We start from the raw sequence: 15,341 nt of genomic DNA, 5'->3' as shown, positions 1-15,341 counted from the left end.
TATGGAAACTAGAAAGCCTCTTTTCATGTTTGCCTAGTGATGAGAAGAAGAGATGAGACTGTTGCTTTTTCATACCTCTCCCGTGGACTCTGAAAATTAATTCCACCGTCAGGATGCCCACACCCCAAATGTGGGTTTGGGGAGAGAAATTAAGACTTTGAAGTCGAGGAAGAACGTACAGAAAATGTTCTCTAGACAAATGCTCGACATGCAGATGTCGGAATCTGTGAGGAGAAAAGTAAAAAGGCACCCGGGAGCCATTTTGGAGAGAAAGGAAAAAGGTAGGAGTGGAAATTGCTACTTCAGCTTAGGAAAGTAAATAGATGAATAAAATAATAAAAGGTAGTGTTAAAGCTTTGGAAGGAATTTTTTTCATTTGAGGGAGATTATGAATAATGAAATGCAAACACAGTAGTTAATATGTCCGTTGGCTGGTTTATGTTTTCTTCTGGAAAATGAATAATGTGTTCTAAGAGGAACGGCCTTTCAGATTATCCTCCTTGACTGTCCTTGGGGTGAGTCCCGAGTTTGGACCCCAGATTCCTTTACCAAACAAATGCTGGCTATCAGTTGCTAGATGCGGAGCCGTATTTATTTCAAGGCCACAAACTTCCTAATCCCCCACGAGCTCTTCCAAAGGAACCTGACAACACTGAAATTTCTAAGGAGATTTACTCCAGCTGTAGCAAATCCCTAATAATAAAAAATTTCCCCAAATGAGTCAGTCACACAGGACGTAAATGAGACGTTCTCTGTGAAGTCAGCATGTCATTCAGTGTGTGCCCTTTATACAAAAAACCCAGCCAGAAGACCGGCTTGTCCCCAGAGCAGAGCCCAGGCAGTCCAGGGGGGCTGGGGGAGGGAGGGGTTTAGCCACCAAATTGTAATTTGGGGTCCCTTTCCCCTCAAGCAAACCTGATAGGAAAATCCAGTCTTTCTAAGAAGTTTAAGTAAGGGCTGGTTATTTGCTTCCCAAAAGGATTCACCAGAGGGGTCCTTTAAATAACAAGCCCAGAAAGAAAATTTATAATATGATTGATGTATATGGACCTTTTTCAAAAATGTATCCCTTCGCTGTATGTGTACATAAATACGTAAGGATGTATTTGTAGCTGCCAGCATTACAAAAAAAAGATTTGGGGTGGTATATCCACTGAGTAAATTGAGGCAAGTTTACAGCTATGGCATTTGCTAGGGAGCCCGGCTTCATCGATGATTGTGTTAATCCCCTAAATTACTGCATGTGTGATTAGGCAACCAGATAGAACCCTCCCCTTCTGATGATCCAGCCAGTGGGATGTCTGGGCCTCTCTTTGTCCTTTTCGGAGAAATTGGCAACACAAAGATTGGAGATATCTGGTTATCTTCTTTAAAAATACCTTTAAGTATTTCCTGGGTGTGGGCCACGTCCCTGGCACTGTTCTAGGTGACCCAACACTGTGACTTATTTAGTCCTCACTACACTTCTGTGAGTCGGATGGTGATGATGATGATGATGGTATTTACATTTTCATCTGCTACATTATGAGAGCTGGGTTCTTCTTCTCTGCTCTCCTGCTTTGAAAAAAATTCTTTTTTCTCTTATTTTTTCTTTTATTCTACTGTGTATTGTTTATTTGTTATTGAAGTACGGTTGACATACAATGTTATATTAGTTTCAGGTATAGGACATAGTGATTTGACAACTGGATACATTCCGTAGTGCTCACCACGATGGTGCAGTTACCATCTGTCACCGTGGAAAAAAAAATTCTTAATGGAAGCAGCTTTATTTTATATATTTGTGGCTTATTAAGAAATGCAAGCTCATTGTAAGCGATTCAGATAATAGAAAAGAACAAAGAAGGAAGTAGAAATTACCAATTTCTACCACCCATATATCTTACTACTGTTAATATTTTAGTTTATGTAGTCTTTCAGACTTTTTTCTGTTTGTATATGGCAAGAATATAGATATTTTAACACATTCCTTTTTAAAAATCTGTTTTTTACACTAACAATGTAGCATGGCTATTTTCCCATAAAAACAAAATACCTAGACCTACAGCACTATCAATCTACTATAGCAGTGGAGTATTCCATTTTATAAATACACCAAAATTGATTCACCCACCCTCTGTTGTTGGACATTTAGATATGATGCTGTTTTTTATAAACAAAGCATCTTTTCACTTTTCTTATGCTTTTTTTTTATTATATCTACACTCACAAAGATGCATATACATCTTTGTGCAATTGTCTGATTATTTTCTTAGGAAAAATTCCTAGCAGTGGAATTGCTGGATTAAAGGGTTTGTCACATTTCTGCCAAAATGCACTCCAAAATGTTTTAACAGATGTTCTGCTTAAACTGCACCTCTACTCACTTGCTGTGTATCTTCACCTCAGATATGGGTGTGAGGATATGACAAATCATGGCTAACATTTATTAAGCAAACACTAACGACCAGGCTGAGTACTGACACTTTATATAGATTACGTTGGTCATTTAAATCTCACAGCCACCCTAGGAAAAAGGTTCTAATATCCCTATTTTGCTGTCATTTTCCCCATTGCTAAGGATCAGAAAGGTTAAGTAACTTGCCTGAGGTCACCCAGCTAAACTGACCTAAACTGGGATCCAAACCTAGTTCTGTCTGCTTCTGGGATTGGCCACGGCCTGGCAGGGGGCGGGGGTTCAGGGGGTGGATGGGACTCTTCCATCCAGGTTCATACATTCACTACTCCAGGTGAACTGGGTAATATCTGCTCACTGAACACAACTGGCTTCTCAACAGTTGTGCACCCTGATGGGACATCACCATTACTCAGCTGAGAGTGACTGACTGGCCAACACTGCTCACCTCAGTGTGGAAATACTAAGGAGGGATTTTCCAGAAGGTTTGGGGAATTTCCTTTGAGAAGAAACTTAACTGTCTTTCCACTTTTGTTTTGGAAGTGAGGAAGCACATTTTCAAAGTCAACGTCATCACCCAAACCAAAATCACCGATTCCCAATTCTCAATCTGTGGCTCTCTCTCCAGAGCTCCTGGGAGCGGGGAGACCTTGCCATCTCGGCTTCTCCAGACTAACCAGCTTCTGTGATTCTTTTGACTATAGGATTCCGGCCCTCTGGGGTCTAAGATTGAACTAATCCCGGTCCATTCCCTACACTTCCTTTGCAGTCCTATTTATTCATAAGTGGCTGTGCAATCTGAAATATGGCTCCTGGGGGCTGCAGTGAGGCCTCAGGCCACTGCGGCTTAAATAAGCCGCTTCTGCTGGCAGCCAGCTCCCACAGACCCTGTGTGTGTGTGGCAGGAGCCTGCAGGCACATCCCAGGGAGGGTAGCTTTTCCCTCTCTTTACCCAAAAAAAGAAATTTCTTACATGTTGTTTTAACAGGTTGCTGCAAAATAAACAACAGGGAGGGAGAAGGAAATGGATGGTTGTCGGTAAATAGTGGTACAGTGACCAGCAGTTTGCAGGGAGCTGGTGGGGAAGGACTTTCCCACCTCAGCAGCTGAGACCGCGGTATTCACTGGGAGCCCAGGGAAGGAGCATGGAGTTGGCACGGTGAAGACCGCCAGAGCACACAGCAAGGCCCAGAATGTTGCCTGTACAGATAAAATGGCATCCCGTGGTGTGTACGCCATCCCGTGAACCGAGCCGAGGATGTCTGTCTTTGATGAGTCTTCCCCAACCTGGGGCCAGGTTGATTCCATTTTAAATGAGCTCAGGCCTCAGTGCAGGGATGGCAGCCTGCTCTGCTTCTTGCCGAGGCTAATAGTTATGTGCTCATAGACACTGGGTCCCCGGGGATTCACCCCCTGCTTTTGGAGAAAGGTTTTTATTGCCTTATCTAATATGATGCTGATTCCTTTTAAAAACATGCTGTTGACTAGATGCTGCAGAGGTGAACTTGGCAGAGTCCTGTCAAGAGGGAGGGGCCCATGCATGGGAGTCTTTGTCACCAGCAATTAAAGATAAGGGAAGAGGGGGTGACCCAGGAGGAAACTGAAACATGGGGGAGAGGGCGGGAAAGTAAGCAGATCTCAGGAACATCCCCAGTGTGCCTGGCAAGGTGCCTAGCACCTTCCTTATATCTCTCATTTCATCTCCAACCCAGCCCTCTGAACTGGATATTTTTATCCTCATCTTACAGATGAAGAAATTGATCTCAGAGGGGTTAAGTAACTTGCAGTGACGCAGAGCTAAGAAGAAAAGACAAAGATCCAGAGAGATCATGGTGGAAATAAAAATGGTGCTATGGAAGGAAGGAAAAATGCTTCTTTGGAGATATTTGTTAGAAGGATGCTACGGCTCTCATGTGGGCAAGAAATAAGGGCTTAAGGGGCGCCTGGGTGGTTCAGATGGTTAAGGTCTGCCTTCGGCTCAGGTCATGATCCCGGGCTCCTGGGATCAGCCCCACATCGGGCTCCTTGCTTGGCGGGAAGCCCTGCTTCTCCCTCTCCCTCTACTGCTCCCCCTGCTTGTGCTCTCTCGCTCTCTCTGTCAAATAAATAAATAAAATCTTAAAAAAAAAACGGATTAAAAAAGAAAAGAAAGAAAGAAGGCCTTAAAATCTAGCCATCCACTGAGGCGCCCATTCTCTCTGTGGCTTCAATAGGGCAAGGCAGCTTCCTACATCTAGGTGGGCCAGTCTATACAAGCAAACCTGAGAGCCCTTTGTTTATCAGTCTGAAACACCTGACCGTCTAGGAAGGGCGAGCGCAGGAGCTGGGGTGAGACAATGGTCCCTTTCCTCTCCTGAGAGTGATCTTTGCTCATACGTGCCCCTTTGTACCATCCTCACGTAGGTATGACTTCATCGAGATTCGGGATGGGGACAGTGAATCCGCAGACCTCCTAGGAAAGCACTGTGGGAACATCGCCCCACCCACCATCATCTCCTCGGGCTCCGTGCTCTACATCAAGTTCACTTCCGACTACGCCCGGCAGGGGGCAGGCTTCTCCCTGCGCTATGAGATCTTCAAGACAGGTCAGTGTGGTCGTGGGTGGAGAGCGGGGTCCTGGGCGCCCCCGAGGAGACAAGCCGCCACCATCGGTGTGTGTCCAAGGGAACTGTGTGATGGTTATTTGCGCATAGATGGAGCCCAGTGAGACAGACGGGAAGGGTTACAAAAGTTGTTGGAGTTGGAAGAGAGACTCACGGTGACCCTGGACACAGCCCGAGATGAAAAAGCCCGTTTAACTTATGATCCAACTTGAGAGGGCGCCTTGCATGGTTAGTGCTGGGTGCTGCCCACCAGGCAGACAAGCATTGTTTGTGGCACCGAAAGAGGAAGGAGCGCCAATTATATAGAACAACAATACTTTTTTTTTTTTTTAAGATTTTATTTATTTATTTGACAGAGAGAGAGACAGCGAGAGAGGGAACACAAGCAGGGGGAGTGGGAGAGGGAGAAGCAGGCTTCCTGCGGAGCAGGGAGCCCCATGCGGGGTTTGAACTCCCTAGAGCAATGCTTTTGAAAAGAACTCAATTTTTGTGTGTTTTTAAAAACCACAATAATCTTCATGGGGAAAAAAGCAAAACTTGGTCGAACTTCCTCCTAATTACTTCATGGTTTAATGTTGCCTTTATCCGGAATTTCATGGGCAGAAGGACATAATCTTTTCAGTGTTGAGAGTCTCTAAAAGATCTTACCAGTGGGGTCATATGGTAGCTTTTAAATTCACATGTGGCTTATCAGAATTCCCCTCGCTGACCCATTTTACCTCTTCCACCTGTTGACCCCTACTTCCTAAATGCCAGGATAACCGCCTCCTGAAAAGCAATCAAAAAGATAGAAAAAGAGACAGAGAACACTGCACTTCTTTTAAGGTGACTTCCCGCTTTCCGTTAGGCCCACCTTCGATTACTTTAGGCTCTGAGAACATGGCCCCATCCTTATTTCCATAACTGGATTGATCTTTTATTCACAAGTTGCTGGTTCAGTATCTACACTGACACGCTCCAAGCAGCATGCCCTTCCCTCCAGGGTGAGAGCTCATTGTCTTGAGGCTAAGCGAGGTACACCCTCCAGGTCTCCCCTCACCCCCAGCCTGCTCCCCCACCTCATAGGCTTCCACCCCATCTACGAGTGCGGCCCCTCCGAGCCTGTGTTTTACAACTCGTGGACGGAGTCTGGCGCAAGGGGAGGCTGTCCGCCTTGTCATCGAGAGGCCCAAGTCCGGCGCCTGTTGAGTTCAGTGTAAGGGGACCTATTCATATATATTTTCTTTTCACTGAACAGTTCTTGAAAGGAAGTGGTAGCTGCTGAAAGCACTTTTTATATCCACTCTGTCTAAATATTTGTCAGATTTGTCTGCCTGAGAGCAAGAACATAGAATCCAATGAAGGGGTGGGCCGAGGGAACTGTGTCAAGCCATCATCGAGCCAGAGTGGGAGCACAGAATGTCCCAGGGCACAAGTCCCAAGAAAGTCTGTCTGTCATGGGTCATCACGCTCCCAACCACATGAGATCATAGGGACCAACAATCTGTGTGTCCAGTGTCCCAGGGGCTGTTGTGAGGCTCCTGAATGCCTCGATCCATATTCCCTAGAGTCCTGCGCAAGATTCCGATCAGTCAGTCCACCAGCTCAGCTGGAACGTTCATCATACCCTCTTCTGCTGGGGAGCAATGGGGAGAGAGAAGATAGAAAGGAATAAAACAGGATGTTTGCTCTCTTCTAGTGAGCAAACAGGTATGTAAACCCTCACACGTAACAGACGTGCAGTGGATGTCGTTGGGTGAACATAGGTAAATAGCTACGTAAATTGAGAGGAAAACTATAATATGAGGCAGTAGGAGTCAGCACTGAGTAAGAGTACAATTAACATGCTCCGGTTATGAAAACGAGGGCTCCACTGAGTGGCTTGGCAAGGCGGGCATCTGGGAAGTCAATTTGATAGCCAGGTCCCCAGTGCTAACGCCATCACTCAGCTCCCCTGTGCTGACAGGAAAAGGAAAGCAGCTCTAAGCAAGGTCTTCCGGGGAGCTGGCCCAGGGAAGTCTCAGCAAGGGTGAGCAGGACCATTAAAGCTCATCTCTGTTTCAGGCTTCCGGACTTAGTATTTCCCAAAGGATGGTGCCCTGAGTCTCCGGAAAGCCGCGGTAGGAGTGAATGTGAACCCTATCCACGATGCACATTTGAAGGGTTGAGGTTAAAAGTTAAGACGCCCAGGAGGGTAGCATAACAGAGCACTACTGTTTTGAGACCTCTAGTCTGTGGATGCCTAGACGCAAGAGCGCCAGCCCATGGCAGGTGGCTTGGGCATGGAGCAATGGGGCGGGCTACTTCAAGGACCAGGATGGCTAAAGAAGGAGGAGAGAGATTCCTGTAGTGGGAGATAGCCCCACCGACAACAGTCAAATCTCTGGCGGACCATAAGAGAGAAAATGAGAACCCAGTGGTCTTCTTGGGGGCCACTATCTCCTCCCATCATGCCTGCCTGAGAGAACAGCTCTCGGCATGAAAACCAACCCTGTATACAACACATACGTGTGCGGGCTACAAAATTCAAAGCTGAGAAGTCTAGGAGGATGAGCATTCCTCCAGGTGCCATGCCCTCGCTGCCCCCACATTTCCACTGTCGGAGTCCTGAAAGAAAATACACAAAGTTTACGTCATCCACAGAACATGAAAGAAATGCGTGAACATGCTGAAGAAATCCAAACAAACACAGCTATGTTTGCTAGTCAGATTCATAAAGAGAAAGAAGGGGGACTGTAAACACAGACACACAAAATAACCGTACCGAGGACCGTGGAAGCCTGCGACTGCACATTGCCCTGGCCAGGCTCAGCTACAGAATTCTACTGACAGGCACAAACCCGCAGCTCGGGTACAGACAGGGGGCATGTGGCTAGAGTGGGAGGTTCCTGTCTGCCCTGAATGAAGTGGTTTAGAAAAGAATCAATGTAATACCAGACTATCCACATATAAAAGAGCAAACCAAAACAGCTTGCACACTTGAAGGATCTCAGATTGCCCAATCATGAGCATAATAGAGAAAGGAATTTTAAAATAACTCTAAAAAGTAACACTGGACGCTGAATCACTGGAAAATGTGGGTTTTTTTGTTTGTTCGTTTTCTGATAACTCTTTTGACCAAAGTTCAAGATCAAGTTTTCTTTCCCAGTATCCAGTGACATTTCAGAAACTGAAAGCCCTGGGGTCATTCACAGATAGAGAAACCTTAGAGAGTGCCCCGTACTCCTCCTCCCTGAACCGAATTCACTTTTCAAGGTCAGGCCAAGTTCTGTTGGGATAAATCCACCATGTTTTAAATAGCTTTATGCATGCAGATTCTTCTTACGCTTGCAGAGTTATTGTAACATTGACAGTGGGAAAACACGAAGTGGTCATTTTTCACACCAGAGTCCTTTGGTACGAAATCATTCACTGCAGCCCAAATCCCCCAGCTTGCGTGGACAGTCTTAGCATTGAGTGAACTGGAGTATTTGTTGACTGAGCTTTTTTTTTTAACCTTTAATTCTTTTAACGCATGGCAGAAAAGGATCTTGGATGAGCTCAAAGTCTACAAGACTCCACTTTTGTCCCAGGAGGGTCCCCTCTTTTGAGAGCTCCTCTCTACTATTACTGTTCAGCTTCCTGCTTTCGGACACTTTGCCCACAGTCCAAACTGTGAATGGCGCAATTACAGATGAAGACACCATTGTAATGGACAAGTTTGATTGTTCTGCGCAGAAAGGATAAAACTGTTTTCCTTCCTTGTTTAAAATAAGCCAGAGGATATACCCATGTATAGCCATGTGGCAGAGAGAGATACGCGCTCTTTTTGGTGGCTTTTGTGTGTTTGATTTGCCTTAAAAATATCCTATTGAAAAGCTCTGACCACTCAAATGCAGGACCTCAGAACCCTGGAAACTGTGGGTACTTCAGAATCCCATAGGCTCCGGACCTCCCTCGGGCTTACTAGGCATCCATGGTGGAAAACTTTGTCCCCCGTGGATGGGAGGACCCAAAGAAAGATTCCACCAAAAATTCCCCACTCCCGGGGGGGAGGGGGATTCCCCTGGCCTTGAAAGGGAATGACAAGAGAGCAAACCCGAGGAGGGAATGTCAGGATGCCTTTTCTAGCTCTGAAAGCAAGTCGTGGAGAGAAAGTTAATTTCCTCTGGCTAAGTGACCCACACGGAGGAGGCTGCACAATGGCAATACACACCAACCTTTTCAAGATTCCTCTCAGCCCCGCAAAGACCTGCCAGCTGGCTTGGCTTTGCCCAACCGCCTCATCCCGGACCGTTGAGGAGGCCCTCCAGAGCGTGGGGTTAGACAGTCAACAAAGCTGGGGGCTCAGTGGTAAACACACTGGGGAAAGGCCGTCCCTGCTCAGCCCTCTGGACCTGGCTGCCCACGGGGCCGCCCTGCCCCTGACAGAGTGCAGAGCCTCCAAGATACAGATGCGGTGCTCAGGGAGCGTTTTAGAATCCTGAAAAGGTTCGTTCTCGCCCCAGCTGTCGCGTGTCCCCACCCTGCCAGGGCAGGGCGCTGGTTGCTGGTGGGAAGGGCAGAGGGGACGGATGGGTAGGTAGGGATGTTCCAATTTCCCGTCTGATGCTAAAGGAAGTTGCAGTCCCCCTTGTCCCACATATTTGCATGGCACCTTTTCTAAGTCGGACCTGTGCACTTCCCAGAGAGCCGTCATCAATAAAGAGGCCCGTGGAGGGGCCTGCTCCAGGAGCCGCCGATGAAGACATCGCTGCGGACAAAGATCAGTGTATTGACATCACACAGTTATATTTCAGCGGGATTCCCAGAGGACATTTCCTGCCAGTAAACACCTGGTTTATCGAGTATTTCTGTCTTTTTTCTTCATGCTAAAAGTGCCTATGACCCTCCTCATGAATCCTGCTACCTTTTTTTAATTTTAAAATCAGAACGTAGCGAAATCAGTTGTGGTTGTCCGGCCTTCACATCCACGGCATTGACTGGTATCACCTCTGGCCCAGGGCGGCTCCGTGGGCCCATGGCCCGGGCTGCAGTGTCCCAGGACTGGCCTGAGGCCCGCCCCGCGTGAAAACCCATGAGGGCCCTTTTAATGTGACTCCACCTAGAGGCATTCGAAGATCTGGTGGCTATGATCCTCTTAGAGCTCCCAGTGCCGTCCAAGCCCGCACAGGGATGCGAATTTGTGCCGCATTTAATAAGAATGCCTCCCCGAGCCCCAAGAAAGCAGCCACAAGAGCTTCGGAGAGAAACAAGGCCATCCCCACCACAAAGGGACCAGAAGCCTTCCAAATGTCAATACACTGCCGCATTTTTCCAAACTTGCTGCTGGAGCGGCCTTTAACATCCCCAACGCCCTGCTGTGATCCACCAGCTACAAAAGTCGATTGTTAATTGTCTGGCCACTACAGAGCAGCTCGTTTTAATATAGTCATGACATGAATGAGACCCAAGCTCCCCTTTGCCCCTCCCCTGAGGCACCTTGGATCTTGGAGGGAGAAGGGGGCACTTAGTTGGCTCTGGTACAATAGGGGCTAGTGTTGAGGTCAGCAATAAATAAGGGGTAACATTGTTTTCCCTGCTGGCAATCAGCAAGCCTTCCTTAAGGATTGAAATAACTTACATTTCTGGAGCAAGCAGCTGAGTAATTGAGAAAGAAGACTCTGTTCCTCTTTCCAAGAGAATCTCTCTCTTTCTCTCTTTCTCTCTCTCTCTCTCTGAATCTCACACACACACTTCTTTCTGACCCCCCTCTACTCCCCAACTCCTCAATTGCTGTTCATCCTCTATTATGTAGAGCACGCCATCTCTCCTCCCCTAATTTCTCTCCTGAAGGGAGTCTGGCTTAAAGGCTTGAGGCGTGGATGTGAAGAGTATGTTGCTTCAAGGGCCACTCCAGTGGAAACAAAAACCTTACGAGGAGGGGGATTGGGGCTCAAACATTTAACTAACCGCGTGTGACAGAAGCAGCAAAGAAAGGCATCTTCTTCTCTTTCCGTAACGCTACAGTTCTCTTTTACATACAGGCTCCGAAGATTGTTCCAAAAACTTCACAAGCCCCAACGGGACCATTGAATCCCCTGGATTTCCTGAGAAGTACCCACACAACTTGGACTGCACCTTTACCATCCTGGCCAAACCCAAGATGGAGATCATCCTGCAGTTCCTGACCTTTGACCTAGAGCACGACCCTTTGCAGGTGGGAGAAGGAGACTGCAAGTACGACTGGCTGGACGTCTGGGATGGCATTCCACACGGTGAGCGACGTCGCCGTCACGAGGCCCTTCTCAGTAGCTTCGTCTCTGCCTATGGTTCCTTTGGTAACAATAAAAAGAGAGAACAAAGACTTCAAAGCTCCTTAGGGTTTGTGTATGACCCATGATGACTTTCTTTCCTATTCTTCACCAAGGATGACTTCAGAGAAATTGCAGAAAGGCAGTTTCCTTTCTTGGAAATATTTCTTTGGCGAAGGATGGGAGGAGACTGAGCAGATGCTTGGGTGAAGATGAGAAAGCCTATGGGGAATGTTCTTTTCTGCCCCAGGTTGTCAGGATTTCCCTACAAAGCGACTCTGTGACCACCTTCTCTGCCCAAATAGGATGCTAGAGCCAGAATGACTAAGTCTGGATCCTGGCTCTGCTATAAGGCAGCTCTGCAACCCTGGGCAGCTCACTTAAACCCTGTGTCCTATCCGTGTAAATAAGCTGCTTTCATCATCGTTATTATGACTATGACTTTACTAGTATTAGAACAGTCATAGACGTCAGAAAGGCGTATCATCCAAGGCCCAGTGGAACGGGTACTTCTCAGGTGGAGACCAACGTGGGTCTTTATAGTCAGTATTGGTGAGAAAACCAATCGTTCGCTTTCGTAGTCAGCCCCAGCGTTTTGCCCTGTGGGGGAGGCTTGATGACTAAGCAGTTTCATTTCCTGAGAAGAGCATAAGACTAAGTCAGAAAACTTGGGTGTGAGTCTCAGCTCTGTTATTTCCTAGCCGTATGAACATGGAGCAGTCATGTGACCTTCCCGCACCTCAGTTCATTCTTCTGTAAAACGGGCATTATCATGATAGCTTTCCCGCCCGTCCCCAGAACAGAGCGAGAGAAGAAAATGAGGCCAGGTCAGGGAAAATACAGTTGCCCCTTGAACAGGGAGAAAAGTACAGTCGCCCCTTGAACAACGCGGGGATTAAGAGGGTCAGTCGCCCATGTAGTCGAAAATCCACACATGACTTCTGACTCCCCAAAACTTAACTACTAATACCCTACTGTTGACCAGAAGCCTGACCAATAGTATAAATAGTCCACGAACACATATTCCGTATGTTATAAGTATTATATACTGTATTCTTACAATAAAATAACCTCAAGAATAGAAAATGGTATTAAGAAAATCATAAGGAAGAGAAAATACATTTACAGTACTGTATTTGTAAAAAAAAAAAAAAAAAAAATCCATGGGTAAGTAGGTCCATGCTCTTCAAACCTGTGTTGTTCAAGGGTCAACTGTACTTTTTAATGTACAGGAAAAATGTTAGACATTGCTCTTAAAACCTATCTTTGGTCGTTCTTTTATGCCAAGGCATAACCGAAGGGTGCTCTGTGGAGTGACTTGGTGATTGTGGCAAGGGTGAATGTATTGAAAATGGTGTTTGACATTTCCATTTCTACTGACCTGTCTTTGTCCTGCCTGTCCAGTTGGCCCTCTGATTGGCAAGTACTGTGGGACCAAAACACCCTCCGAACTCCGCTCGTCAACAGGGATACTCTCCCTGACCTTTCACACAGACATGGCGGTGGCCAAGGATGGCTTCTCTGCACGCTACTACCTGGTTCACCAAGAGCCACCAGAGAGTGAGTTGGCGAGTTGGGAACCTCTGTCCTGTCCTTCCATCAGGGCTGTGAGATGTACAGTGGAAAGAGGCTGGCCTTTGGGAGAAGAGAGGGAAATTCTCCAGAATTTGTAGTAACCTCTGAATTCCGGGAATGGGGGCTATATCCTCTTGCTAGGCAGAGATTAATAAGAGTCGAACCCATGTCGGCCAAGTACTCATTTCTCTAGAAAGTAAGTATGTGCACCAAGAATTAGTTATTCCCAGTGTAAGTCACAGGACCATCTCCCACTTCAGTTTTCTCATCTGTGAATGAAAGGGAGGTGAGTTAGGATATCTACATAGAGTCCTCACCCTGGGCTAACATTTTTTAAGTCTTCTCTCCCTCTCTAAGCCTCAGTGGCCATTGTCAGAAAACTGAGCAATTTGTAAACCTCCTTCATATATGTATTTTACATTAAACATCTCTGGCCCTGGATAGAGTTTCTCTCACTAGACTGATATATGCTTGGACTTCCACGTCATGCTTGAGTATACACAGTTTCCAAGCTTCTACCATGTACCAGGTACTGTGCAAAGCCTAGCTCCGACCCCAGCTGTCCTGGAAATGCCCTTCTAGACCTTGAGTCTCCTGCCTCCATCCACATCTACTCTGAACTACATCTTCAGATCAGCTTCTCTAGGACACGTGCTTCAGATGTGCTGCCATTTATACTTAGAGACCCTAGTGATAACTTTAAGTCCCAAAGAAATACTTTAGGGAGGACTGGAGCTGGGGAAATCTTGCCATGGGTATAGACAGCTTACCATGTGCATACCCATAGACATGGCAGCCTGGCCTACTGGAAAGGCAATGGGTTTTGCTCTGGGTTTTGCTTTTGTTCTTCTTCAAAGAGCTCATGAAGATTGGGTGACAGGAAAACAGTATTGCACATTTGCACCAAGTGCTGCAAATGGCCAGTGCAGTCACGGAGCTCAAGGATGGGTTTGATACCTGAAAAAATTGCTGGTCTTTGTCAGACACCTGCACACGCAGATACTGACCAGTGTGTCTGCAGTATCCATGGGAAGGACAGCAATTGACCTAATGGTGCGTAGCCAGAGTCAGTGACTTCCAGGTCCATTTGCCGAGGCAGGTGGCATAGGGGAAGAGAGTGATGTGCCCATGCTCAGGGAGAGATGTCCCAAAGACGGGTATTCACTGCTCTGTAACGTTGGTCTTCTGTGCCAGAACTCGACACAATTGAGTGAAAGAGAGAAGCAGAAGTGCCTCCTGGGTGTTTATGAAGAAAGCAGGCTTCCCACGATGTATCAAGCCCACCCAGATTGCCACGAGTCCATCACGCATTTACCTGTATTTCAGTAACGGTGCATCTGGCGTCTGTGAGCATCCGTAGCCTGCAGCACCAACAGTTCTTATGCTTTAGATTGTATTTTTAATTTGTATGATGATTCTTATTTACCCACAGTCTGACTTCTTTTAGGTCCAATTTAGTTTCTTTCAAACCCAGAGGGGTTGTCAAGCTCTATGACTTGGCAGAGTTGTTTTCAAAATGTGAGTGTATAATTAGGTCTTTAAGATGAGGGAGTTCTGCAAGGACTTGTCCCTAGAAGGCAGCAACATTTTGGGGATCCCAGGAGTTTGAGGTTGAGAGACAGAACTCTGCCCTTGACCCTCTCCCTTTCCCAGACTTCCAGTGCAATGTGCCTCTGGGAATGGAGTCCGGCCGGATTGCTAATGAACAGATTAGTGCCTCATCTACCTACTCTGACGAAAGGTGGACACCTCAACAAAGCCGGCTCCATGGTGATGACAATGGCTGGACCCCCAACTTGGATTCCAGCAAGGAGTACCTCCAGGTACTTACTCCGATACCAGAGGGTGTGCCAAGTGTGAGTGTACCGGTGGGCGAGGGAGGTGGCTCGGCTGGAGTGGACAGAGGACACAAAGAAAATAAACACAGCATACTCGAGAGCTCCATTCATTCATCCATCCGAACACCCACATGTACCAGGCACAAATAGACGCAGCCAGGCGCTGTGCTAACTGCTGGGATAAAATGATGATAAGACAGATACTGCCACCCCTTGTGAAGATTACCAGGCCTTGGAGAAGTTGTTTGGCCTGGATGCTATTTGCCTCTTAGTATAGATATCCAAGGAACATTCTATAAACAGTTCCAGATCTTCCTCATTCTTGGCACAGGGAGGCATCAGAGACTTGGTCGGGGGAGGGCTTTTTCCTGAGGGCAGACTTGTTGAGTTGCTAGCTGAGCATGGCAGCTTCTCATGATCTTTGCTGTTTGGAGGGAGCCCTGCCAGGAAGGTTTTTCACATAGCTATCAGAAGAACACATGGGAAAATGTCACTACCGGGAATGAAGCTCTAGTTGCCCAGATGCTCTGCAGTGTCTTTTCAGACTATTGTTTGCTTTCCTTCTGAATAAGACTTGCAGTGTATGTTGAATAATCCCCCCTAAAACTATAGACTGGTCCGGTTCTCCTCCCCCAGGAAGAGCGAGCTACTAGGTCCACGTTAGAGCAATGACTGCTTT

The 15,341-nt window shown here is 46.9% G+C and overlaps 1 protein-coding gene and 1 long non-coding RNA gene across 6 annotated transcripts in view; one reads left to right on the top strand and one right to left on the bottom strand.

Moving 5' to 3' along the window:
• Positions 1 to 15,341, top strand: part of NRP2 (neuropilin 2) — a 113,754-nt gene that overhangs the window by 29,150 nt on the left and 69,263 nt on the right. For all 5 annotated transcript variants that reach the window (XM_073879616.1, XM_025892785.2, XM_025892794.2 and 2 more), the window contains exons 3-6: positions 4,799 to 4,980; positions 10,983 to 11,213; positions 12,654 to 12,809; positions 14,478 to 14,647. In XM_073879616.1, coding sequence (XP_073735717.1) covers positions 4,799 to 4,980; positions 10,983 to 11,213; positions 12,654 to 12,809; positions 14,478 to 14,647 — 739 coding nt within the window. The remainder of the gene's footprint in view (positions 1 to 4,798; positions 4,981 to 10,982; positions 11,214 to 12,653; positions 12,810 to 14,477; positions 14,648 to 15,341) is intronic.
• On the bottom strand, positions 5,359 to 7,804 carry LOC141374658 (uncharacterized). The gene is made up of 3 exons (XR_012381710.1): positions 7,742 to 7,804; positions 7,486 to 7,584; positions 5,359 to 6,610 (listed from the first exon to the last, which is right to left on the bottom strand). It is a non-coding gene; the product is annotated as an uncharacterized lncRNA (long non-coding RNA).

This window comes from Callorhinus ursinus, unplaced genomic scaffold (assembly GCF_003265705.2).
Source record: "Callorhinus ursinus isolate GAN/ISIS: 27379988/994484 unplaced genomic scaffold, GSC_fseal_2.0 scaffold2, whole genome shotgun sequence".
NCBI classification, from domain to species: domain Eukaryota; kingdom Metazoa; phylum Chordata; class Mammalia; order Carnivora; family Otariidae; genus Callorhinus; species Callorhinus ursinus.
This window is presented reverse-complemented; position numbering and strand designations above follow the sequence as displayed.